General features: G+C 39.3%; 1 protein-coding gene across 4 annotated transcripts in view; it reads left to right on the forward strand.

The window, feature by feature from the left end:
- The window catches only part of LOC124721434 (protein phosphatase methylesterase 1), an 87766-nt gene that overhangs the window by 49116 nt on the left and 16875 nt on the right, over window positions 1-21775 (forward strand). For 3 of the 4 annotated variants that reach the window (XM_047246409.1, XM_047246410.1, XM_047246408.1), the window contains exons 7-9: window positions 18075-18261; window positions 18661-18752; window positions 20021-20119. In XM_047246409.1, the coding sequence (XP_047102365.1) occupies window positions 18075-18261; window positions 18661-18752; window positions 20021-20119 (378 nt within the window). Of the gene's footprint in view, window positions 1-18074; window positions 18262-18660; window positions 18794-20020; window positions 20120-21775 lie in introns of those variants that run through there. The other variant, XM_047246411.1, reaches the window with a different exon arrangement.

The raw sequence follows: 21775 nt of genomic DNA on the forward strand, positions 1-21775 counted from the left end.
AATTTCGTAATTTATATCATAAAATGTGAAGATTGCCACACAAATGCTTTGATTATAAGTGGATGAGCAGAGACACATTCAGATGTCTCGTCAATAAATTAAAGATGAATGTTTGTGACATGACCAAGAACTTTCAACAACTAGTAAGTGCGGGAGAGTGACTAGGTAAATATGGAATAATGAGCGATTTACTGCTGAAGGTATACATGGTGTAACGGTTGCATCATAAAGTAGTAACTGGTATCATTATTAGGTCCCAGGTTCGATCCTGGCTACTACTTATATTTTATCACCTATCCCAGAATATATCACACACATTAAATTCTTAATAAAACACAATGAACAAGCATGAAATTTTACTGATATTTTATTGTTGGCAACGTAATTCATCAGCAATCATTGTTAAGGCCAAGTGTTTCAATTCATCTAAATAGTATGTGTAAGTAAAGCGTACCAAATCTTTGAAAAGAAAGTGAAAATTTTTGTGAAATGACATAAGAAAAGTAAGAAAACAGGTTAGACGAATATTTGATACATCTCATTTTCTGTACATGATTTCGAGGCAAAGGCACATCAAATGTCTCTGATCTGTTTTATTTTTTCAGACAAATCATTTTCACAAAATATTTAACAGATTTCTTTCATTTTTTATTTTTATTTATTTATTTATTTATTTTTAATTCAGAAAGCACGATTTCATTGACACCCCATTTGCCTTCCTAGTATCTTCTGTTCTCAAAATTTCTAAATTTAGCACTTGATTTTGAAGGAAGCCCTTTGGGCAGTTAAATGTAGCACCAATGTATCTTTTTATGCACAAGGTAGCCAGACCTTGAAGAGATGAACTTTTTCACACTTAATTTACATAGCTGGCAGCAGCTGTTCATGAAATATTTCAGTTTTCCTCAAATCGGTAATTAAATTTTCCTTAATTACCCTGATTACTTATAAACAATTAAATATTTTCTTGTAATACTGGACCTCACACTGGTCACTTTGATACCTCATTTGCCCATTTCTCACTCTTTGTTTGGCTATGAAAATTTGGACAAAATCTCTTTGTGTAATTTATAGGAAGTCTTGTTTTTCCTCCGCTCAAACATTTGACCAAAATGTTTAGAGTGTTACTCATACACCAAAACACATCCTTTTTGTCTGCTGTCATTTCCAAAAACCTCATCTTGATATCTTGAATCATTTATAAAATACGATGATTTTTACGGTCACTTGATTGCAGGTCCCAAGGAACTCATTCGGGTGTGCTGCAAGCGACCTGTCATTTGATATAAGAACCAATAGCTCAAGAATGAAAAGAGCTATCATTCTGCTCTCAACTTTAAATACAATTTCGATGTGTTGGCTGCATTTAATATGCAATAATATATGGCTTAAAATGAACTACATGCAAAGTCTACTCAGTGTGATTTTATCTCCGGAAACTCTTAAAAATTTTGTGCAGTCATTTATTTAGTTTCGTGCAGCACAGTAACTATGACAAATAATGAAAAGAAATTCAGCCCTCCATTGAGCGAAGATATCAAGCTGCAAGGTGCAGAAGAATCAAATGTTTTCATAGAATAGTTTTCTTAAAATCAGGTATTTATTTCATAATTTCATAACAACCATCACGTCTGCACCTGTGTTTTGCTGAAAAGACTAGTAGTGGTCACTGTCACTGCCACACATGCTGTGGCAACAAGATTCAGACACATTTGAATCCAAACATCACAAGTTGTAGCAAAATGCAATTTCAATATTCAATAACAGTAGAATAGCTCTGCAGTCAGCCTCAAATGCCTGTTCTCTAAATTTGCACAATAGTGCCTTGCAGAAAGATTGCTGTTTTCCCTCCAGATGCTTTCATTTGAGTTCATGAAGCATATCTGTAAATACTTGCATGCTTATGGTATCTACCATTAACAAATCAAGCAGCACGCCTCTGAATTGCTTTGAGCCTTCCTTTAATTTGACCTTGTGGGGATCTCAAATACTTGAACAGTCCTCAAGAATGGGTCGTACTAGTGTTCTGTATGCTGTCTCCTTTATGAGTGAGCTGCAGTTTCCCAAAATTCTCCCAATGAAATGAAGTCAAACATTCACCTTCCCTACCACAAACCTTACATGCCTGTTCCATTTCATCTTGCTTTGTGCCATTACGCCTAGATATTTATAACACTGTCAAGCTGCATCCTGCTAATCCTGTATTTGAATGTTACAGGGCTATTTCTTCTGCTTATCCACATCACCTTAAATTATTATTGATTTGGAGCAAGCTACCAATTATCACACAAACTAGAAATTTTGTCTAAGTCATCTTGTATATTCCTACAGGCACTCAATGACACCACCTTCCCAGTTCACCCCTGGTAGCTGAGTGGTCAGCATGACGGAATGTCATACCTAACACCCGGGTTTGATTCCTGGCTGGGTCTGAGATTTTCTCCGCTCAGGGACTGGGTGTTGTGTTGTCGTTATCATCACCATTTCATCCCCATCAACACGCAAGTCACCAAAGTGGCGTCAACTCGAAAGACTTGCATCAGGCGAATGGTCTACCTGATGGGAGGCCCTAGCCACACGACATTTATTTACCACCTTCCCATACACCACAGTGTCATCAGCAAACAGCCGAACATTGCTGCTCACCCTGTCTGTCAGTCAGGTAGAGGGAAAAAAAGAAAATAGTTCTGTCACACAGTCCTCCTCCGAATGCGAAAATATTTTGTTGACACCGACCTATATAGGGAGGAACAATCACCACGATAAAATAAGGGAAATCAGAGCTCGTACAGAAAGATATAGGTGTTCATTCTTTCCACGCGCTATACGAGATTGGAGTAATAGAGAATTGTGAAGATGGTTCGATGAACCCTTTGCCAGGCACTTGAATGTGATTTGCAGAGTATCCATATAGATGTAGATGTAGCTGTAGAGATGGAGATGTAGATGTAGATGTTGATGTCCTGGGGAAGTCCTGATGATACACTGTCTCCTCTTTGAGGACTGCTTACTGGCTTCCATTACTTAAAAAGTCCTTGAGCAATTCACACATCAGGGAACCTAAACCATATGCGCGGACCTTTGTCTCCATTCTGCAGTCATGGCACCAAGTCAAATGCTTTCTGCAAATCTGGGAATATGGAATCTGTCTGTCTGCCCTCCATTCATGGTTTGTAGGACATCATGTGAGAAAACGGTAAGCTGAGTTTGACACAAGTGATGTTTTCTAAATCTGTGCTAATTTGTGGACACACACCTTTTTTGTCTCAAGGAAATTTGTTACATTAGGACCTGGAATGTGTTAAAGAATCCTGCAGCAAACCGATGTTAAGGATACTGGTATTTAATTATGTGGGTCAGTTCTTTTACCTTTGTTATATACAGGAGTCACCTGCACTTTTTTCCATTCACTTGGGGCTTTTGGCTGGGTGAGGGGTTTGCGATAAATGCAAGCTAATTAAGGGTCCAAAGGAACCAATGCTGCCCAGTACTCTCTGTAAATCTGAATTTGGATTCCATCTGCACCTGGTGACTTACTTGGTTTCAACTCTTTCAGTTGCTTCTTTATGCACAGATGCAGATTCTTTGTCCCCCAGGTGAGAGTGTGTGTGACAGTCAAACAATGGTATGTTTGTACAATCCTCATGCATGCAAGTGTGAAATTTAAAACTACAGCTTTCGTTTTGCTGTCTTCTACAGCCACATCAGACTTAATGAGGAATGGCTGGATAGAAGCCTTCAACCCGCTTACTGATTTTACTATGTATGACCTGAATTTTCTCAGGTTCTTAGCAAGATTTTTCACTAATGTGCAACAGTAGAAGTTGTAGTTGTATGCATCATGAATTGATCTTCTTAGTTACACACGAATTTCTACTAACTTTTACCTGTCTACCTGTCGACATTTTGTGTGTGGGTTTTTTTTTAAGCCAAGAGTGCAACTATCTCTGTTTCCTCAGCATTTTCTAAAGTTGATTATTAAACTGCGGAAGGTCCTTCCCCATCCTTAAGCCATCAAACCACATGTCTCCATAGTGTGATTAACAGTCAGTTTAAACATTGCCCACAATCCCTTTGCATCCATTGCACTGGAGCTAAATGATGCTCCTTAATTGTCTAAGTGGGGTGTTATGTTACACCACATGTGCTTTGAAAATGACTTAAGGTCGAAATTAACCAGATGTTGTGATTCAAATAAAGAACATTCACATTACGGCCTAGAACTGTCTGTGTTTTCATTTAGGGGTCCTCACGGAAACAAAATTTATTACCTCTTATATTTGGCACCATAAACAACTCCATATTTTTTTGAGATAAGATAGAGATTTCATTTAAGGCATATGCTGACAGGATATTAATCAGGATAAATTATGTGATACGGCTGAAGATTGGTTGTCCATTTCAGTCCTCCTCCTCCTCCTCCTCCTCCTCCTCCTCTCATATACTTTGAAGCAATCAAACTGAAATAGTTCACTGTGACAACAGAGTTTGTTCACAGTTGTTGGCTGAAGGAAAGACTTTTTGTCATGTGCAGAAGAGAACAAAGGGTAGAAAAGCCCACCACATACCTCTCCTGTTGGATTCTTTTTTTGTCCATTTACGCCCCCAACCACGGCAAAGGTACTACTTACCACACCTGTGGTGCACCCTATTGTGGTGTGAAGTGTAAGTACTCTGTTTAATTTTTGGACCTGAGGATATTTCACACCTCATCAAAGAGGTTGGTTCCTCTTTACAAGAACATGGTAACTTGGTGTACGTATCAAAAGTTTGGGCAGATCAGCTAGAAAATATGATCTGCAATGAGCACATTTTATTAGCACAATAGGATGTAAATGAGTACTAAAACATTATCATACTGTTCTTCCTTTCTCTTTGGGAAATGAAATTTGAACGAAAATATCACTGTAGTTATTGGTCTGATTTCTAAGTGTAGACGGCACAGTGTGGCAGAAATTCACTGTAAAATATTTCATGACAGCATAGTTAATGTTTTACCTTCCTACTACCATAGTAATTACTTACTACTACCATAGTAATTACTTACTTCACTGAGTCCTTTCAGAGAAAGAACTGTCCTGAGTTGAAATGTAATGTTCTTCAGATAAGAAAAGCTGTAAAAACTTGGCTGCCCTATACGTGTGAACATGGTGCATAGATATACAGGGTGTTACAAAAACGTACGGCTAAACTTTCAGGAAACATTCCTCACACACAAATAAAGAAAAGATGTTATGTGGACATGTGTCTGGAAACGCTTAATTTCCATCTTAGAGCTCATTTTAGTTTCGTCAGTATGTACTGTACTTCCTCGATTCACCGCCAGTTGGCCCAATTGAAGGAAGGTAATGTTGACTTCGGTGCTTGAGTTGACATGCGACTCATTGCTCTACAGTACTAGCGTCAAGCACATCAGTACGCAGCATCAACAGGTTAGTGTTCATTACAAATGTGGTTTTGCAGTCAGTGCAATGTTTACAAATGCGGAGTTGGCAGATGCCTATTTGATGTATGGATTAGCACGGGGCAATAGCCGTGGCGCAGTACGTTTGTATCGAGACAGATTTCCAGAACAAAGGTGTCACGACAGGAAGACGTTCGAAGCAATTGATCATTGTCTTAGGGAGCACGGAACATTCCAGCCTATGACTCGCGACTGGGGAAGACCTAGAACGACGAGTACACCTGCAATGGACGAGTCAATTCTTCGTGCAGTTGACGATAACCCTAATGTCAGCGTCAGAGAAGTTGCTGCTGTACAAGGTCACGTTGACCACGTTACTGTATGGAGAGTGCTACGGGAGAACCAGTTGTTTCCATACCATGTACAGCGTGTGCAGGCACTATCAGCAGTTGATTGGCCTCCACTGGTACACTTCTGCGAATGGTTCATCCGACAATGTGTCAATCCTCATTTCAGTGCAAATGTTCTCTTTACGGATGAGGCTTCATTCCAACGTGATCAAATTGTAAATTTTCACAATCAACATGTGTGGGCTGACGAGAATCCGCACGCAATTGTGCAATCGCGTCATCAACACAGATTTTCTGTGCACGTTTGGGCAGGCATTGTTGGTGATGTCTTGATTGGGCCCCATGTTCTTACACCTACGCTCAGTGGAGCACGTTATCATGATTTCATACGGGATACTCTACCTGTGCTGCTAGAACATGTGCCTTTATAAGTACGACACAACATGTGGTTTATGCACGATGGAGGTCCTGCACATTTCAGTCGAAGTGTTCGTACGCTTCTCAACAACAGATTCGGTGACCGATGGATTGGTAGAGGCGGGCCAATTCCATGGCCTCCACGCTCTCCTGACCTCAACCCTCTTGACTGTCATTTATGGGTGCATTTGAAAGCTCTTGCCTATGCAACCCCGGTACCAAATGCAGAGACTCTTCGTGCTCGTATTGTGGACGGCTGTGATACAATACGCCATTCTCCAGGGCTGCATCAGCGCATCAGGGATTCCATGCGACGGAGGGTGGTTGCATGTAACGGAGGACATTTTGAACATTTCCTGTAACAAAGTGTTTGAAGTCATGCTGGTGCGTTCTGTTGCTGTGTGTTTCCATTCCATGATTAAAGTGATTTGAAGAGAAGTAATAAAATGAGCTCTAACGTGGAAAGTAAGCATTTCCAGACACATGTCCACATAACATATTTTCTTTCTTTGTGTGTGAGGAATGTTTCCTGAAAGTTTGGCCGTACCTTTTTGTAACACCCTGCATTTAACTGTATTATACTGTGGGTCTTTAAATCGTGTTAAGTTGCCAGCCTGGTTGTCCACGTGTCAGACCAGACTGACCACCATCCTGTCCACAAATCTGGTCTCTCAGCAGTGCCATGCGTAAGCTCCTACCTCTGAGCTTTGTTGGTTGCCAAGCTGTCACCTGCTGAAGCTTCTGCACATATTTTGATTATTTCTCTCTTCATTTTCTTTACAATTCTTTGGCTCTCACATTCCAACTTGTCAAATACAGCTCTCTCCATGGTTCTGACATCTCACCTTTTTTGTAATCTTTATGTATTCCTTTGGACTCTTACTACTTTGAATGGTTATATTTTAAGAATTTATGATGAAGTCTTTCTATAACTCCATGTCCACCCCATTTGGCTTCCTCAACATCATGATACAGTAGGACAGTTCCAAATTTGTTGTTATTTTTGTGTTCGTGGCCATCACTGTCGATCAGTGTCAGCTTGAGATTAACTATGTTCATGTATTGTCCAAATATGCCATGTTGTTTTGCTCATCACAGTACAATCACCAACATACTTCATCAAAGCTCGTAATTATGTTCTGTGACAATTTGGTACTAGTTTTGAACTGTCATATTGTTACTGATCTTCAACTTGCTGTCTTTTTCCCCCCCTCCCTGTCATATTAGTGGTACTTAATTATCTTTTAATAAGTCCTTCAAATTACCCTGTTGATTCCAGATGATCTGAGCCCCAAGAACTATGTTAGATTCTTTTTTCCTCTTCTACTTTCTTAACTGGATGCATTAATTTTTATTTTTACATTTTACTATCTAGACTTTTCTATTGAACATTCAGAATTCTTAGAAATTGTTTGTATTTTTTTTCCACAGAGGACTTTCCACTACTGTATTGAAATTGCATATGGTGCTTAACTTCCCCAAACATCTCCACTTTTGTATAGTTTCCAGAAATTTGAATATTTTGTTTTTGAACCACTGGGCAGTTTCTTCTTTTCTTATTTTTCAGGTAGGAATTTTATTTCTTAAATGATTGTTAGTGTTATCCTTGATGATGGCATGTGCCTTCTCTAATATGTGTGTTACATTTTAAACAAGTGTTAAATACATTCATATTTAATCGTAGGTAGAGAGGAGGCTCTGCCAGTAGCCATTGAATACACTGGTTGTGACTGGCTGTATGTAGATTGAGGCCCACATCACACAAAGTTGAGTTACGTGTACCGCTAGTCTTGTACGAGGGGTGGAAACACAATTCTTGATTTACAACATAATTCACAGAACTGCTTTTAATCCTCTAGTTTGGAGCTGATTGAGGTGTTAAACTAGAATCTCAGAAGTTTCTGTGCCTAGCTTTGATGTAGATTACTTCACCTATTTCATCAAATAGAGAGTCATTCCCCTTAACACTTTGAGGGCTGGGCAGCTAGGGTGTCATTTAAGTGGCTTATACTGCACATTTCCACAATTTTTCTGAATTTTATGTAGGAGGTTCTATTGCACAGAACTAAGATTAGTTTGTTGCATTTGGAAGACAGCTTTTGTTTCTGTGAAATGCTGCAAAGAAACATAAATGTACATGTATGACAAATATTTTATATCTAAATAAAAATGTGTTATTTTCACAACAACAACATTTTTTTCTGACATTATTTCCTAAATGGAGATAAGATTATAATTTGTTGGTATTAAAAATAAGACTGTTTGAAAATGTATTTTTTTGTCTAAAATTGTTTAGTTATATTTGGTTTAGTGTGAAAACTTCTGAAGCATTCTGGGTGATCTTGTGGCACATCCTTTCCTATAAAGGGGGTCTACAGTACAGAATTTGTAGACTAATAGTCAATTTCTGTTTTCTAACAAGTCACATATGTAAAACCACAACAAAAAACTTGTGCAGTTCACTGAGTTTCAATTGACTCCACTAATGCCAAACTGTGCGTGGCTCCAGGTTCCATGTTACATTTAACTTGTCAGTAGTTGTTCTAGCACAGCGGTTTCTCTCTCGTATTACCTTCTTCAGCAGTTCTTTGCCGAAAAAGTAGGTGAAGCAATCAAACACTGTAGAGTTCTTGTCAATCTGAGTTTGAATTCCAATTGATTCTCCAAAACCTTGAAGCTTTGGTGTAGTAGTGTTACCTCTTCAGTGCACAGTTGAAAGACGCAGATTGATATTTTGAGATGGGGGATCTCTGAAGCAGCATCAACATCAGCAGCTTCACCATGAGGGCTCCTGGACTCATAGAAATGCCTCCTTCTTCTATATAATAAATCACAAAAATTAACTTTCTTGTGTACAGTAGACAATATGTACTCTTACGGAAAAATGTGGTGAAACAAGTAGCTTACCATCACTGCATTCAAAACTAGAAATTTGTTCATCATGCCCAGAGTCACTGTTGTTCAACAGAAACTCTATCATCACATAAGTTCATCTTGAAGACAAACATGTAGTGTAAACTGGCAACACAGACAACATTGGAAGTCCTTTGCTGTGTGTGTGACATTGGGAGACACTGCATATGGCAGCTAGGTGAAACAAAACAAAGCAAGCAACATTCCTTTCCCACTAAGACAAGTGACACAGGCTGCCAATAGCATTTTTTTATGGTCGCACAAGTGTTAAAGAATCCCTTCATGCAGAGGAGACGTAAAACAAATTTTGGGATTCACATATGAAGCTGAGAAACTGCAAATTTAGCTCCTACATAAATTATCCTTTTTGGAGTAAACCTGTGCGTCATAAGAGCTATGTCATTCATCTTGAAAGTGTTAATAGGTCAAATGAGCACCACCCACAGAAAGCATCTGCACCTCATGATCTAGTGGCTAGTGTTGCTGCCTCTGGATCATGGGGTCCTGGGTTTGATTCCCAGGTGGGTCTGTGATTTTCTCCACCCGGGGACTGGGTGTATGTGTTGTCCTCATCATCAGATCCTCATTCGGATAGTGGCGAGACTGGAAATGGAAAGATTGGAACTCGTTCAGGCGCTGATGACCACGATGTTGAGTGCCCCACAAACCACCACCACCACCACCACCACCACCACCACCACCACAGCCAACCAACCAACCACAGAAAGTGGTTACTCACTAAGCGAAGTGTATATGTAGCCTGGCATGTTACATGTGGTGTTTACATGGGGATAGGTTTTTGAGGCTAGAGGAACATGTCTGTATGTCCAACGATGAAGTAGATACTAAATTCAGAGAAAGATCAGCTACCTCAAGTAGGTATGACATCTTCAAATGTATTTATGTGCCGTAATTCCCCCTCCCCCCCCCCCCCCCCCAATCAATTTTAGTGTTGCATTACACCATCCTCCGACCTATGAATGCAGTATACTATCTTTGTTGTAATTGTACACAATGCAATATCGAACTACCTATATTTACTTCGAAATTGGTTACATATTAATTCCAGTAAACTAAAAAACTCCAGTTTTGATATGTATGTATGACCAGCAAAGTGTTAAAACCATAACAAAAGAAATGACCCATATATAGTGTGTATATGGCACCATATTTATAATGACTGCACTGAAATCTGACAACCTATGATGTAGAATTAATAATTAACAACAGTGCAGTCACACAAAGTAATTAGATGTACACGTGGTTATTCAGTAGGGTGAAGAACCATATTGCTCTACTCAGCCTTTGTCAGCATTCACTGCTTGGCACTGGTACAGGCAGTTACATCTACATATATATTCCGCCAGCTACCAAGCGGTGTGTGGCGGAGGGCACAATTCGCGCCAAAGTCATATCCCCACCCCTGTTCCCTCACAGATTGTGCGAGGGAAAAACGACTGTCTGAATACCTCAGTACAAGCTCTAATTTCCCTTATCTTTGAATGGTGATCATTGTGCGATTTGAAAGTTGCTGGTAATAATGTATGCTCTTCATCCTCGACGAAGATCGGATTTCAGAATTTAGTGAGCAGCCTCTTCTGTTTAGCGCGTCGTCTATCTGCTGGTGTGTAACACTTCAGACTTTCTATGAGATTTGTAACGCTCTTGTGATGGCTAAATGTACCAGTCAAATCTTGCTGCTCTTCTTTGGACCTTCTCAATCTCTTGAATGAGACCCAACTGGTAAGGGTCCCATACAGACAAACAGTACACCAAAACTGCACGAACTAATGTGTTGTAAGCAATTTCCTTTGTTGAAGGACTGCATCGCTTCAGGATTCTACCAATAAACCGCAATCTAGAGTTCACCTTGCCCATTACTTGTGTTACTCTCGGTGTAAACAGATTTAACATATTATGCATAAATAGGTGGGGAAAGCCCATTGCTGTTTGATTACAAGATTGATGATAAATTGCTGGATCTCATCGGAACCAGGAAATAATATCTAGAAGTGCCCACACACGTAACTGCGTGCTTGACAAGCATGGATGCACAAGCATGCTTGGCCAAACATACTTGAGCATGTGTAGGATAAATTTGTACAAGTATCATGATTGTACAGGCAACTTGATGCATGATCAAAAGTCAGTTATGCATGCTTGTGCAAGTGTTCAAGCATATGGGTGCTTGAGCATGTGTACGAATAATAGGAAAGCTTATGCAAGCATTCGTCAGTGATTTGATTTGGTTTAATTTTTAATTGGTCCTGTTAAATTACATTGTGTACGGAGGTTGTTCTGTAATGTAGGACAAGTCAAATAATACAATATTACATGGAGAAAAAGAGAAGGAAAAACAGCAGTACTGTGAGACAGTTTCTATAGTGTGTCTCTCTTGAATAGTTAACATGGGAATAATATTTTCTATCTTTACTCCAAATAACACATTTCCATTTTTTCCTGTAACCCAAGCAAAAAGGCTGCCAAAACCAGCGCATCGTCATCTGAGCTTGACATTTTTTGTTAAACAAACTGGTGCTTGTACAAGTATAGTTGAATGAACTGAAAGTGCGAGGAATTTGTGCATTCTTGTGCAAGCACATTGCCCATGCGCGCATGTCAAACATGCAGTTGTGTGTGTGTGATCGCATTAAGATTGTGGTTTCAGAGTAATTGTCAACAGTTCACATCACTGCTGATGCCTAAAAGTTTGAGCACTTTTAGGGAATTACACTTTTTAATTATCTTACTTTGAAAGTTTTTCATGGTACACAGACATATCCTCAGTGACTTGTGGTGCGAACTGTGTTATATTTGTAGAACATATTTTTCATATCAAAAGTAGTTCGGCTTTTCATTGGTGAACACCCTGTGTTTAACTTGTGGTTATAGCACAGCCGTACAATGTACTTGTCAACAAGGTTAGGTATGTACTTTACTGGAGCAATAATATCTACGACTGTTGGGGACATGAGAGTTGTAATAAGTATACAATAATCAAGCAAAGATGTGCAGGAGGAAATTAACAGGCCCTTGTCATTCTCATCTTAATGCAGGTATCACCATTTGATGCCACTTTCACAACTTATCTGAAAGGGGAAAAAAAAAATATCAGTGACAGAACTGAACCTCTAACCTCCACATTATTAGGCAGCAGCACTTGCCTCTTCGTATTGAAAATGATCTATTCGGATGTGTGTGGTGATAAATAGGAAAATTTGTAATGACCCTGGTGTGTATTATATAGTACTTTAGTGCTTGTTGTCCAGAAGGATAATGTAGCATTTTGTGTATGAAGAAATGGGCATCAGGACATAGTCCCCAAATACTAATCAAAGACTATGATAGAGATTTGTCAGCTCAGCAGTACCTCAAACTGCTTGCCTTGCACCCAAGCACATCTTCCTCTACATCAAAGATACATTCATGGTGTAGTAGCATAGGAGACAGATGGTTTTGAGAACACAAAGTTGCTGTGTTGAGCAAACTGCTGCTGGGGAGGTATTATTATGGGGAAACCCATGTAAATGAGGATCCTTGAGAATTTTGTTTTATTGAGGAGGCCAAGTCCCATCCTGAGATTATAGTCTGTCTGTAAACTGAAGAGCGAGCAGCGCTTTTGGTGGGGGAAGTGGCCTTTCCCGGAAGAACCCTGCCACTGGCCTACAGGGCAACCCAAAATCAACTGCCCCTTTCCTGTCTAGCGGTGTAGTTCGGCGTGCAGTGATATACGTCGTTTCTGTTCGTGGGATCTTAGTTGCCAATCTCAGTCAGTTGACTTTGTATACTCACTGATATACTTCAGTATCCGGAAGTGATGGATAATCGCCCTGCATTGCAAGAAAATGTGCAGAATACGAGGAACTTCCGTGTCGGCACTATCACACGCGCTTGTTCGGAGAAATCACACGCGCTTGTTCGGAGAAGCTGTAGAAATACAAAAACACGCGAACAGTTTCAACAAGAAAGAGGAAAGCCTTAAGGTAAACGGGTCCTGGCTTCCCGTACTGCAGCGAACGACCGTCGCAGGTAGCAAGAGGAGAACCGCACCGGAAGTGACCGCGGAGAAGCCCTCGGACGTTGGCGCGCCAGGTACATATAGTCTGCGGCCGCGAGCTCGGCTCCAGTTCACCACCGGCAATGGAGAGTGAAGCTTTGACAATGTCAGCCACTCGTGCTGGCGAAACGTCAGAAAAATCATTAGATGAACGTCGGCTGAAGAACCCGAGACAGAAGCCAATTGGCAGTTTGTCAACAAGTGGCCACGAAAGCCTTAACAATTTTGTATTACAGCGTGTACACAAAACCAACTGTTGGCTAATATTACCAGTCCCAATCAAAGGGCTGCACTTTATGCAAACGTCAGCCTCGCCACAATAGGACGCATAAGGAAGGAACGCGAAAATAAGCCGCACGGTTTACTGGAATCGTCGCAAAGGAAAACCAATAATTTAGGGAGGAAACCCACCGTTATAGACAGTTTAACAAAATCGGTCATTCGACAAACGACGGAGGACTTTTACATAAACCAAAAAATAGTGCCCCCATTACGGAAATTATTTACTGCCGTGAAACAAAACATACGTTTTCCTTGGCAGAAAGATGTTTCACACAAGACATTGCGAGAAATGGGATTTACCTGGAAATACTTTTCAGACATGTTTACGAAGACGGTGACAAAAAAAGCAGTGCGAATCGAACTAGCATAACACACGAAATTATAAATTTCTGGTCACTTTTTAAACACTCTTCATGATGCAAGAGTTGTTAAGTTTCAATGCAGCCCTTCGAAGAAAACTTCAACCTTTTAGTAGAAACACAAAGTAGGAACAAGCCTTAAATTCTACAGATTTATTGCGCTATATCTGGTTCGTCTTACGAATAGAGGAACATACATTCACATGAGTAGTCATTCGGTTCTATGTTTGTAGCAGAATCCTGACTTCCGTTCTTATGTTAATATCAGTTACTCTATAACGTTTTGTTTCGAAGAAGCTATCGTCTTTTGTTTTCCTTATACTCTTGAAGCATTTGTCTAAAAATAAACGCAGCCGGGACGTATCTGCACACGGCGTCGCCACAGATTTAAACGCGCGCCGGGGCAGGGCCGGAACTACGTTGTGAAACAGCCTGTGGAAGCACCTCGTGACGTAGCAGGGTAGGCAGAGTGGGGACTTGCTCGCTCGCTCTTCAGTTTACTGCCAGTGGAAGAAGAGAGTTTTGTTAATGGTGGCAAAAGTTATCAGCTAAGTCAGATGTGAAATTCCTTGTTGGAGGCTATATGCATAGAGCACATCCAACAGTGGACAGCACATGAGACAGATCAAAAATGCCCATGCAAAGGTTAAAATGTCTCTCTCTTGGCTCCCAACCCCACCTCAATTCGCCCTCACACCATCTCAACCTGCCCACAACGTACACAAGATTTAACTAGGTGGAGGGGGTGCTCCCCACTGCCAGTAGAGTATTAGAAGTGTAGGAAGAGCTGCAGTGTCTCAACACCACCAGAAGATGATTTGTTTGACATTCACCAGAACTTCTCAGTGTCTAAATACTACTGCTGGCTGCAAACCAGCTTTATGTTAGTTGTATATTCTAGGAAAGTCTATGTTTATCCAAAACAGAATGAGGTAACACAGTCTAGGTTAATTTCTGTGATATGTTGCTATATTTCAGATGCACAGTGTAAAGTGAAAACCACACAGAGGGATGTAAGGTCGTATAAAAAAAAAAAAGTCTTTCACGTACACCTAAGGGAATTATTATGAGCTGTGCTTTGAAAATTACTTCACATCTCTTTTACAGTGTCAAATTTATGTGTGTGTAAGAAGAGTAAAGAACAGCAGAAAAGGCTTTACAGAAAATTGTGTGTTAGAAATGATTCAGTTTGAAAGGGAATATTTTATTGCCCTCACAGCTTTCAAATGTGGGACAGAAAAGTGCTTTGTATCTTCTGAACTTTTGATGTCCAAAGGGAGAAACAGCAGTGTTACACAGAAGTATGGGTGGAACCAATGACAATGTTCCAGTTGTACAACTTACATAGACAATAAGAAATAAGTGGGATATGTTCGTGAAGTAGACAGACATCTTGGAAATATGATATAAAATTGACAGGAAAAGCTGAAAGTAACTGCCCAGAATTTTTTCCATTTCCACTTCCTTGGTATCACAAATGCATGTCCTCTCCAAATTAAGATCCCCAGGTGTGTCAATGGCTGTGAAAGTATTTTGTATATGCATTGTCAAAGGTATTCGCACGAAAAGGAATTTCTCTGAGAGAATAATTTTAAAGACAGATATAAAATGCCCAAGAAATGTAATCCAAAAACTGCACAGGACTAAAGTTTCACAGAACATAGGCAGTGTAAGCCTTCTAGTATGTGACATGCTTAAATTGGAGCACCAAGCAGGAACCACATCACTTTGATGGATCTTCAGAGTATTTGATTTATCAGTGTGTCTCACATATGAAATAAACTACATTGTTAATTTTTACTCTAAGGTAATATAACCATATTCCGTACCAAGAACAATTTATTTTACAGCTCTTGGACTATTTCCCTTAGTATAGCATTCTTCAGGAACATACCAGTTGTAACTTTTTTCACCACAGCAATCCATAATATTTACATATTTGATCAACAGTTACTAGTCCAATTCACAACACCTAGTTATCTTCCATTTCACTGTGACTTGTCAGCTGTATATGTTACTTTGATGATTATCAACAATGTAGGAAAAGATAGAGGGCTACTTACCTTAAAGAGAACACACTAAGTCACAGGCAGGTACAATTAAGACACTTACACATAAGCTTTCAGCCTCTGCTTTCATCGGAAAAAGAGAAACACACCATTCATTCACGCAAGCAAGCAGGCCTCACTCAGCTGTATTCTGGCCCTGAGCTGCCGGAGTTGGCAATCATGTCTACCACTTGGGGTGGAAGCGGCAATTTGGAGAGGGTGGGGAAGCGAGGGAAATATACAGGTGGGCGAAGAGAGGGAAATATACAGGTGGGCGAAGAGAGGAGCATTATCTGGCGGAGTGACTAGAATGCCAACAGGCATAGTGTCAGCAGGTTGTGGGGAAAATGAATTAAAAAAGGAAAGAAGTGGGGAAAATGGGTGGGTGCACTGTTAGAGGGTGGGAGAAAAGAATGGAAAGGAGGTGATAGGACAGAGGGGGTGGAAACTGTCGGGTGGAGGGTGTGGGGACCATATGTTCCCATAGGTTGAGGCTGAGATAGTTAGACAGCAGAATTTTTGTTTGTAACTTTCAGCAGCTTTAGAAGCTAATGAGGCTAAAAATTCATGAGAAACTCATGATTTTGACATTTAGGGAACATTAAAATAAGAACGCTGAAGGAGCTAAACATCCCAAATTCTTCTATGACAAACACTCTGATGCAGACAGGTTTTGCATGTTACAATTTTAAAAGGATTTGTTTAGTTGTAGCACCATACAAGTTTCAGCATCTTATTTGAAAATCTGAAATACCACACTTAATAAACATTTGGACTTGGCACTGGAACCTACAAGACAAATGAAGCATCCAGTGTATCTGTTGAATATGATAAGCTGCTAATTGCTTTCATGCAAATTGCGTATAAGGTACATTACTAATGACGTTGATCACCAGGCTACAAAGTACAAGTTCCCAACAGCAGCATGGTCATTTATGATACAGGTGTACTTTGGAGGGTCAGGTGCGAAAATTGTTACTTAAAGCTATGACACTGTTCACACGTTTGGTTTTAAGAAATCTTGACCCAAAAATTCTATAATACGAGAGAAATATTACTCAAAATCGTGTATAAACTGCTCATTAAAAGTTTAGCACCAGCTGGATATCTGCAAACGTGTGGGCTTACATTCAAGGAGAGTGGGAAATGAAATAGTAAGCTTTGTGAGACGGAAAAATATTGTAATGAAATAAAAACGAAACAATAGCTTAAATAAAGACAGTTTACTCGAAAGTGAGCATTTTTACACAGGTGTGGTATCAAAATTTGATGCTGAGTAACATCCTCCCTTGGCATATTGTCTATAAGGTGCTCAAGATGATATCAGCCCTCAAGAGGTATTCCGGTGTGTGAATCAGGTTCCTGTGATGATGATTTGCAAGTTTCAACTGACCCCACATGTGCTCTGGTTCAAGTCTGTAGATGCAGCAGTCCTCTCCATTCAGTCGATTATTGCCTCCAAGAGTTTGGGTACGGATCTGATCTTTTCATTCATTATCATCTTGAAAGGCAAATCCTTTGCCGAAACGTTCACTATAGAGAATCGACAGTAGCTTGGAGGATACTCTCCTGGTAGTGCACAACTGAAATTACGTAAATTGCAGTAAGCTGTGTCAGACATCTGTACGTGGCTCAAAACATGATTGATCCATCTCCCTGCTGAACACGTGGACATGCATACCACGGACGTGATCCTCCTCTACTACAGTCGTCATGTGTCACACAATTCCTACATTTGTCAATGTAGGAAACCAAACACAAGTTATCCAGGTTTCATTTCAGATGACCCCTTGTCCCCCCCTCCCCCTCCACAAACCTCATTGCAGGAGGGTTTGTACTGTTCTTTGTAATGGACATGTAAATTCAAAATTGATCATGTGGAGACGGGTGTGTACTTTCTGGGGTAATATGTCCTTGTTGCCCCGAAGGTAGCACATAGTTCTATTGCATTCTTCCCTTCATTCTTCCTGTTTTGCTCTCTTCTTCCTATTTTATTCTCCAGTCTCCCTGCATATCTCTCCTTCTGTAAGAGAGGTTGAATCAGTACCTGAAGGAACGATCAGTTTCTTCAGTAAAGTTATTCCCTAATGATTAACATAACTTTTTTGTTACCCTAGTGAAAATCAAAAACCACCCTATGCAGATGCTATGTTTTATTTTGTATTTAAGGCTTTTGCGTACCAGGAATATTACTGAAACCTTGTGTAATTTGCATTTGCTACTGAAAATCTTATAATTTTCCAGGAAAAGAAACGCAGTAGAACAGCTGACAAATATACGTGGCGAATAGACCTAGCAAAGACAGAGAAATATTGGTCTGGATGGTTCAAAGGACTGTCCAACATTTTTTTGAATTGTCCAGTGCCAAAAATGTTATTGTTGGCTGGAATAGATAGGCTGGACAAAGAGCTCATGGTTGGGCAAATGCAAGGTAATGTGTTCAAACAAGTTTTGAGCCTGGATAATATGTGTTACCATTTTGCTGAAAACTGTAGAGAGCATTAGTTGTTTTGAACTGTTGTAATAAACCCTGTATATCCCCTGATAAAAATAAATATCCATGCAACTTTTACTTAATTTTCTGTATCGCCAATGTTAGGAATGTTAATATTTAGAGGGCAGCTATCATTGTGATATTGTGCATGTGTATTGCATGTTTTTGGGAGATAAACTTGCTGTGTTACACAACTACTAACATCTCACTCAAATTCTGTGGAATTGTTGTCTTGAGTGTTTCTAATGAGAGATAGAAATACTCTTTATTTTGTGAATATAGTTGGTTTATAATATGTTTACCTATTTTGTTTTGAATATTGCTTCTCTTGTGCAGGTAAATTCCAGTTGCAAGTTTTGGGACAGTGTGGCCATGCTGTGCATGAAGATGTTCCAGAAAAACTAGCAGATATAATGGCATCATTTATGGTGAGATATAAATTTGCAGAGCCAACAGCAAACTTTCAGCGGTATGTATTGGTGTTGTGGAATGATGAAATGTTTTTCAGTAGCTGCTCTAAAGCAATTAATTTGCTTTTATTTGAATCTCCAATAAAATTTTCATTTGACAATGTACTTTTTTGTGGCGACATTCTTGTATAAATCCTTCAGAGTTCTTGCCATGTCTGATTTTTCAATCTTCAGCACTTGATGGCATCCTCTTTAATCATTGTCAAATTTCAGGCATTTGTTATAGGTACTAAAGTTGGCTGAATTACGTCACGGAAATATCATAAAATAACGAAACTTTCATGTGTTACCAGAGATTATGTTGATGTCTGTGACTGAAGAACATTGTTAACAATGTTGATTTTGTTCGTTTAGAAAATTCACCACATTGTCCACAGTAACTTACTGAAAACAATACTGTGATACATTTAATCATTCTGTGGATGTATGTGGGATAACCCATCTTAGCTCTCTTACTGTGCAGACTATGGCTTGTTTATGTCCATTCTGTAGGCTTTTGATCAGTACCTATTTCCAAACAATGATACTAGACAAATTATTGTCTTTGAAATGAAAGGATCTTTTTTAGGATTCAGTGGATAGCTGTATTATGCACCATCTGGTCCTAATGTACAAATAGTGAAACATTTTGTGGAATATTTGAATACTACAAACTAAGCTTCCTCCTCCAGATTCTTGTGCCATGAGGTGAACAATATAACGGAAAATTCATGAATGATACAAATAGTACACACCATGAAAGATGTTAGTTATCCATCACCATCAAACTATTGTGCCTAAATTGGAGATGTATACAAGACTAATACTAACCGTAATTGTGAGGTCTATGACAAGGAAGAAATATTTCTTGTAACCACATGTATAAAGACTGTAGCTTCCTAATTGATCTGCTTGGTTGGGTGATCAGGAACATCACTGCCACCCTGTTGAAGACTGACCATCCCTTTTTCCTGTAACATAAATCTGTAGTACCAGCAATAGACTCAGCTTCTTCTCATTACATTGGAATTGAGTGAATGTCATTAGCTTTTCCCCAATGAAGTAGAAGTTGAAGAAATTTTCAAAAAATTACCATATTATGTTTCCAACCCATTTGCTAACGGACCAACTGCAAATAGTGTTCTTTAAATCTTAAGTTAAATTTTTGGTCTTCTTGTAATGAGTAGTAGTATGGACTAAGCAATGATTGATTGTACATAAAACAAAAAAATCATTATTGTTCACAGGACTTTCCCTGCATGCTAAAAAATAAGAAAGAGTGCAAGAAGACAAGAAACTGGGAAATGCAATGTGTTCTGAGGTGGAGAAATTGGCTGACAGTTCTGGTATGTGAAATGGAATGTGAAGCAGAAAAAAAGTTAATCATTTATCCAGTCATGTTAAGATATCTCAGCCAGCTGTACTTCTATAAAAATAAGTGTACTGTAGCTGAGCTTATGGCCTATCTTAATAATCTATGGTGTAGTGAGAGAGAGGGATAAATGGATTGATAGCTGTTCAGCACTTTGTATTAATTCCTTTACCAAGATGCAGTGTTTTTTAAGAGATTGAATAGCATGCTGGTGTGTTTATTCTCAGCAACAACAGTAATTTAACAATTTATTCTTGTATTGTTAATGCTATGACTTTCAATTTCAGATTGTGGTTCATTGCAGTGATTTCTGTTTTCTAATAACTTGTCATCTTTCGTCTTTAATTCAATGTTATTCCAAGATAGTTATGTAGAAATTCACTCTGATCTTGGGAACAGTTTATAACTCAGTGTAAAAGCTCATACTAACTCCAAAAGCATTTAAGTATGGGATTTTTCTTTGATTTTTAACGTCATTGTAAGTTTAGTGAAATTACTATGTAAAATTCACTGTTGTGTAGATATACAGGTCGTCCCAGGAAGAATAGTCAGTATTCAGGGAAATGACAGGAATGATCATTTGGATCGAAAAACTTTGTATGAACATTTGCTCTATGCCAAATGGTTTCCGAGATAGAACTCATGTAAAATAAATATATATATATATATATTTTGACAAGAGCCCTATGGCTCCTGCCACATCCCGTATCTCGGCCTCCATAATAACCTATTTTGTGTTTTCAGTGGTCAAGCTTCTATCGCTGACACCCCTTCCTATCCTTTGAATACATTTAAGTCCTGGTCTTCCTCTGCACCTTCTGTTTGTTTGTCTGTGTTCAAATAGATTTTTAGGTAGTCTTCCTTGTCTCATTCTCATTAAATGTCAAAACCAGAAAAGTTGTCTGCATTTCATTTCATCCAGTATGGTATCCCGTACATCCTCATTTGTTCTTTGTTCCAAGTGAGACATACTTGAAACTTGTCTGTATTATTCAATACATAGTCAGATTTATTCATGTACAGTAGTTAGTAAATATTATAGTATGTGTTTTACAAAGTGTCAACTGATTTGTACATTTTATAACACATTTATCTGTAAGCAAGATCATACACTTCACATTACGGCTGTTGTACAGTTCCCAATAAATGTTTCAGTATCCCACCGTCAACTTCAAGGCATTTGTGCACTCTTCGGAGAACATTTGTGTTGCATATCTGAGTGCCTCTGCATGTTACATAATGACGGCAGCAGCATCCATGATGTGACCAAGCAGTACATCTTGCATATCCACTTTTTGTTTGTACACATGAGACATCATCCAACCCCTTTTACAAAAATCTAATGGCATAAGGTCTGGCGATCTTGGTGGCCTGTTAATTGTACTACCATGACCAATCCAGCGATTATGGTAAGTTTGTGCGAGATGTTCCCTCAAATGTCTGGGGAAAATGTGGAGAGACTCTGTCATGCAGAAATACAACACAGTCTGTGGGGCCAAAGGAACAACCATCACCAAGGTGTTTAACAAATGAATTTTCCCATAAAAGGGGGGGGGGGGGGGCAAGTTATTCTGTCTCGTCATTCACTCTTCGAACATGACTGGATCTGTTTGTTACAAAACATGCTCCA

This window comes from Schistocerca piceifrons, chromosome X, assembly GCF_021461385.2.
Source record: "Schistocerca piceifrons isolate TAMUIC-IGC-003096 chromosome X, iqSchPice1.1, whole genome shotgun sequence".
Taxonomy (NCBI): Eukaryota; Metazoa; Arthropoda; class Insecta; order Orthoptera; family Acrididae; genus Schistocerca; species Schistocerca piceifrons.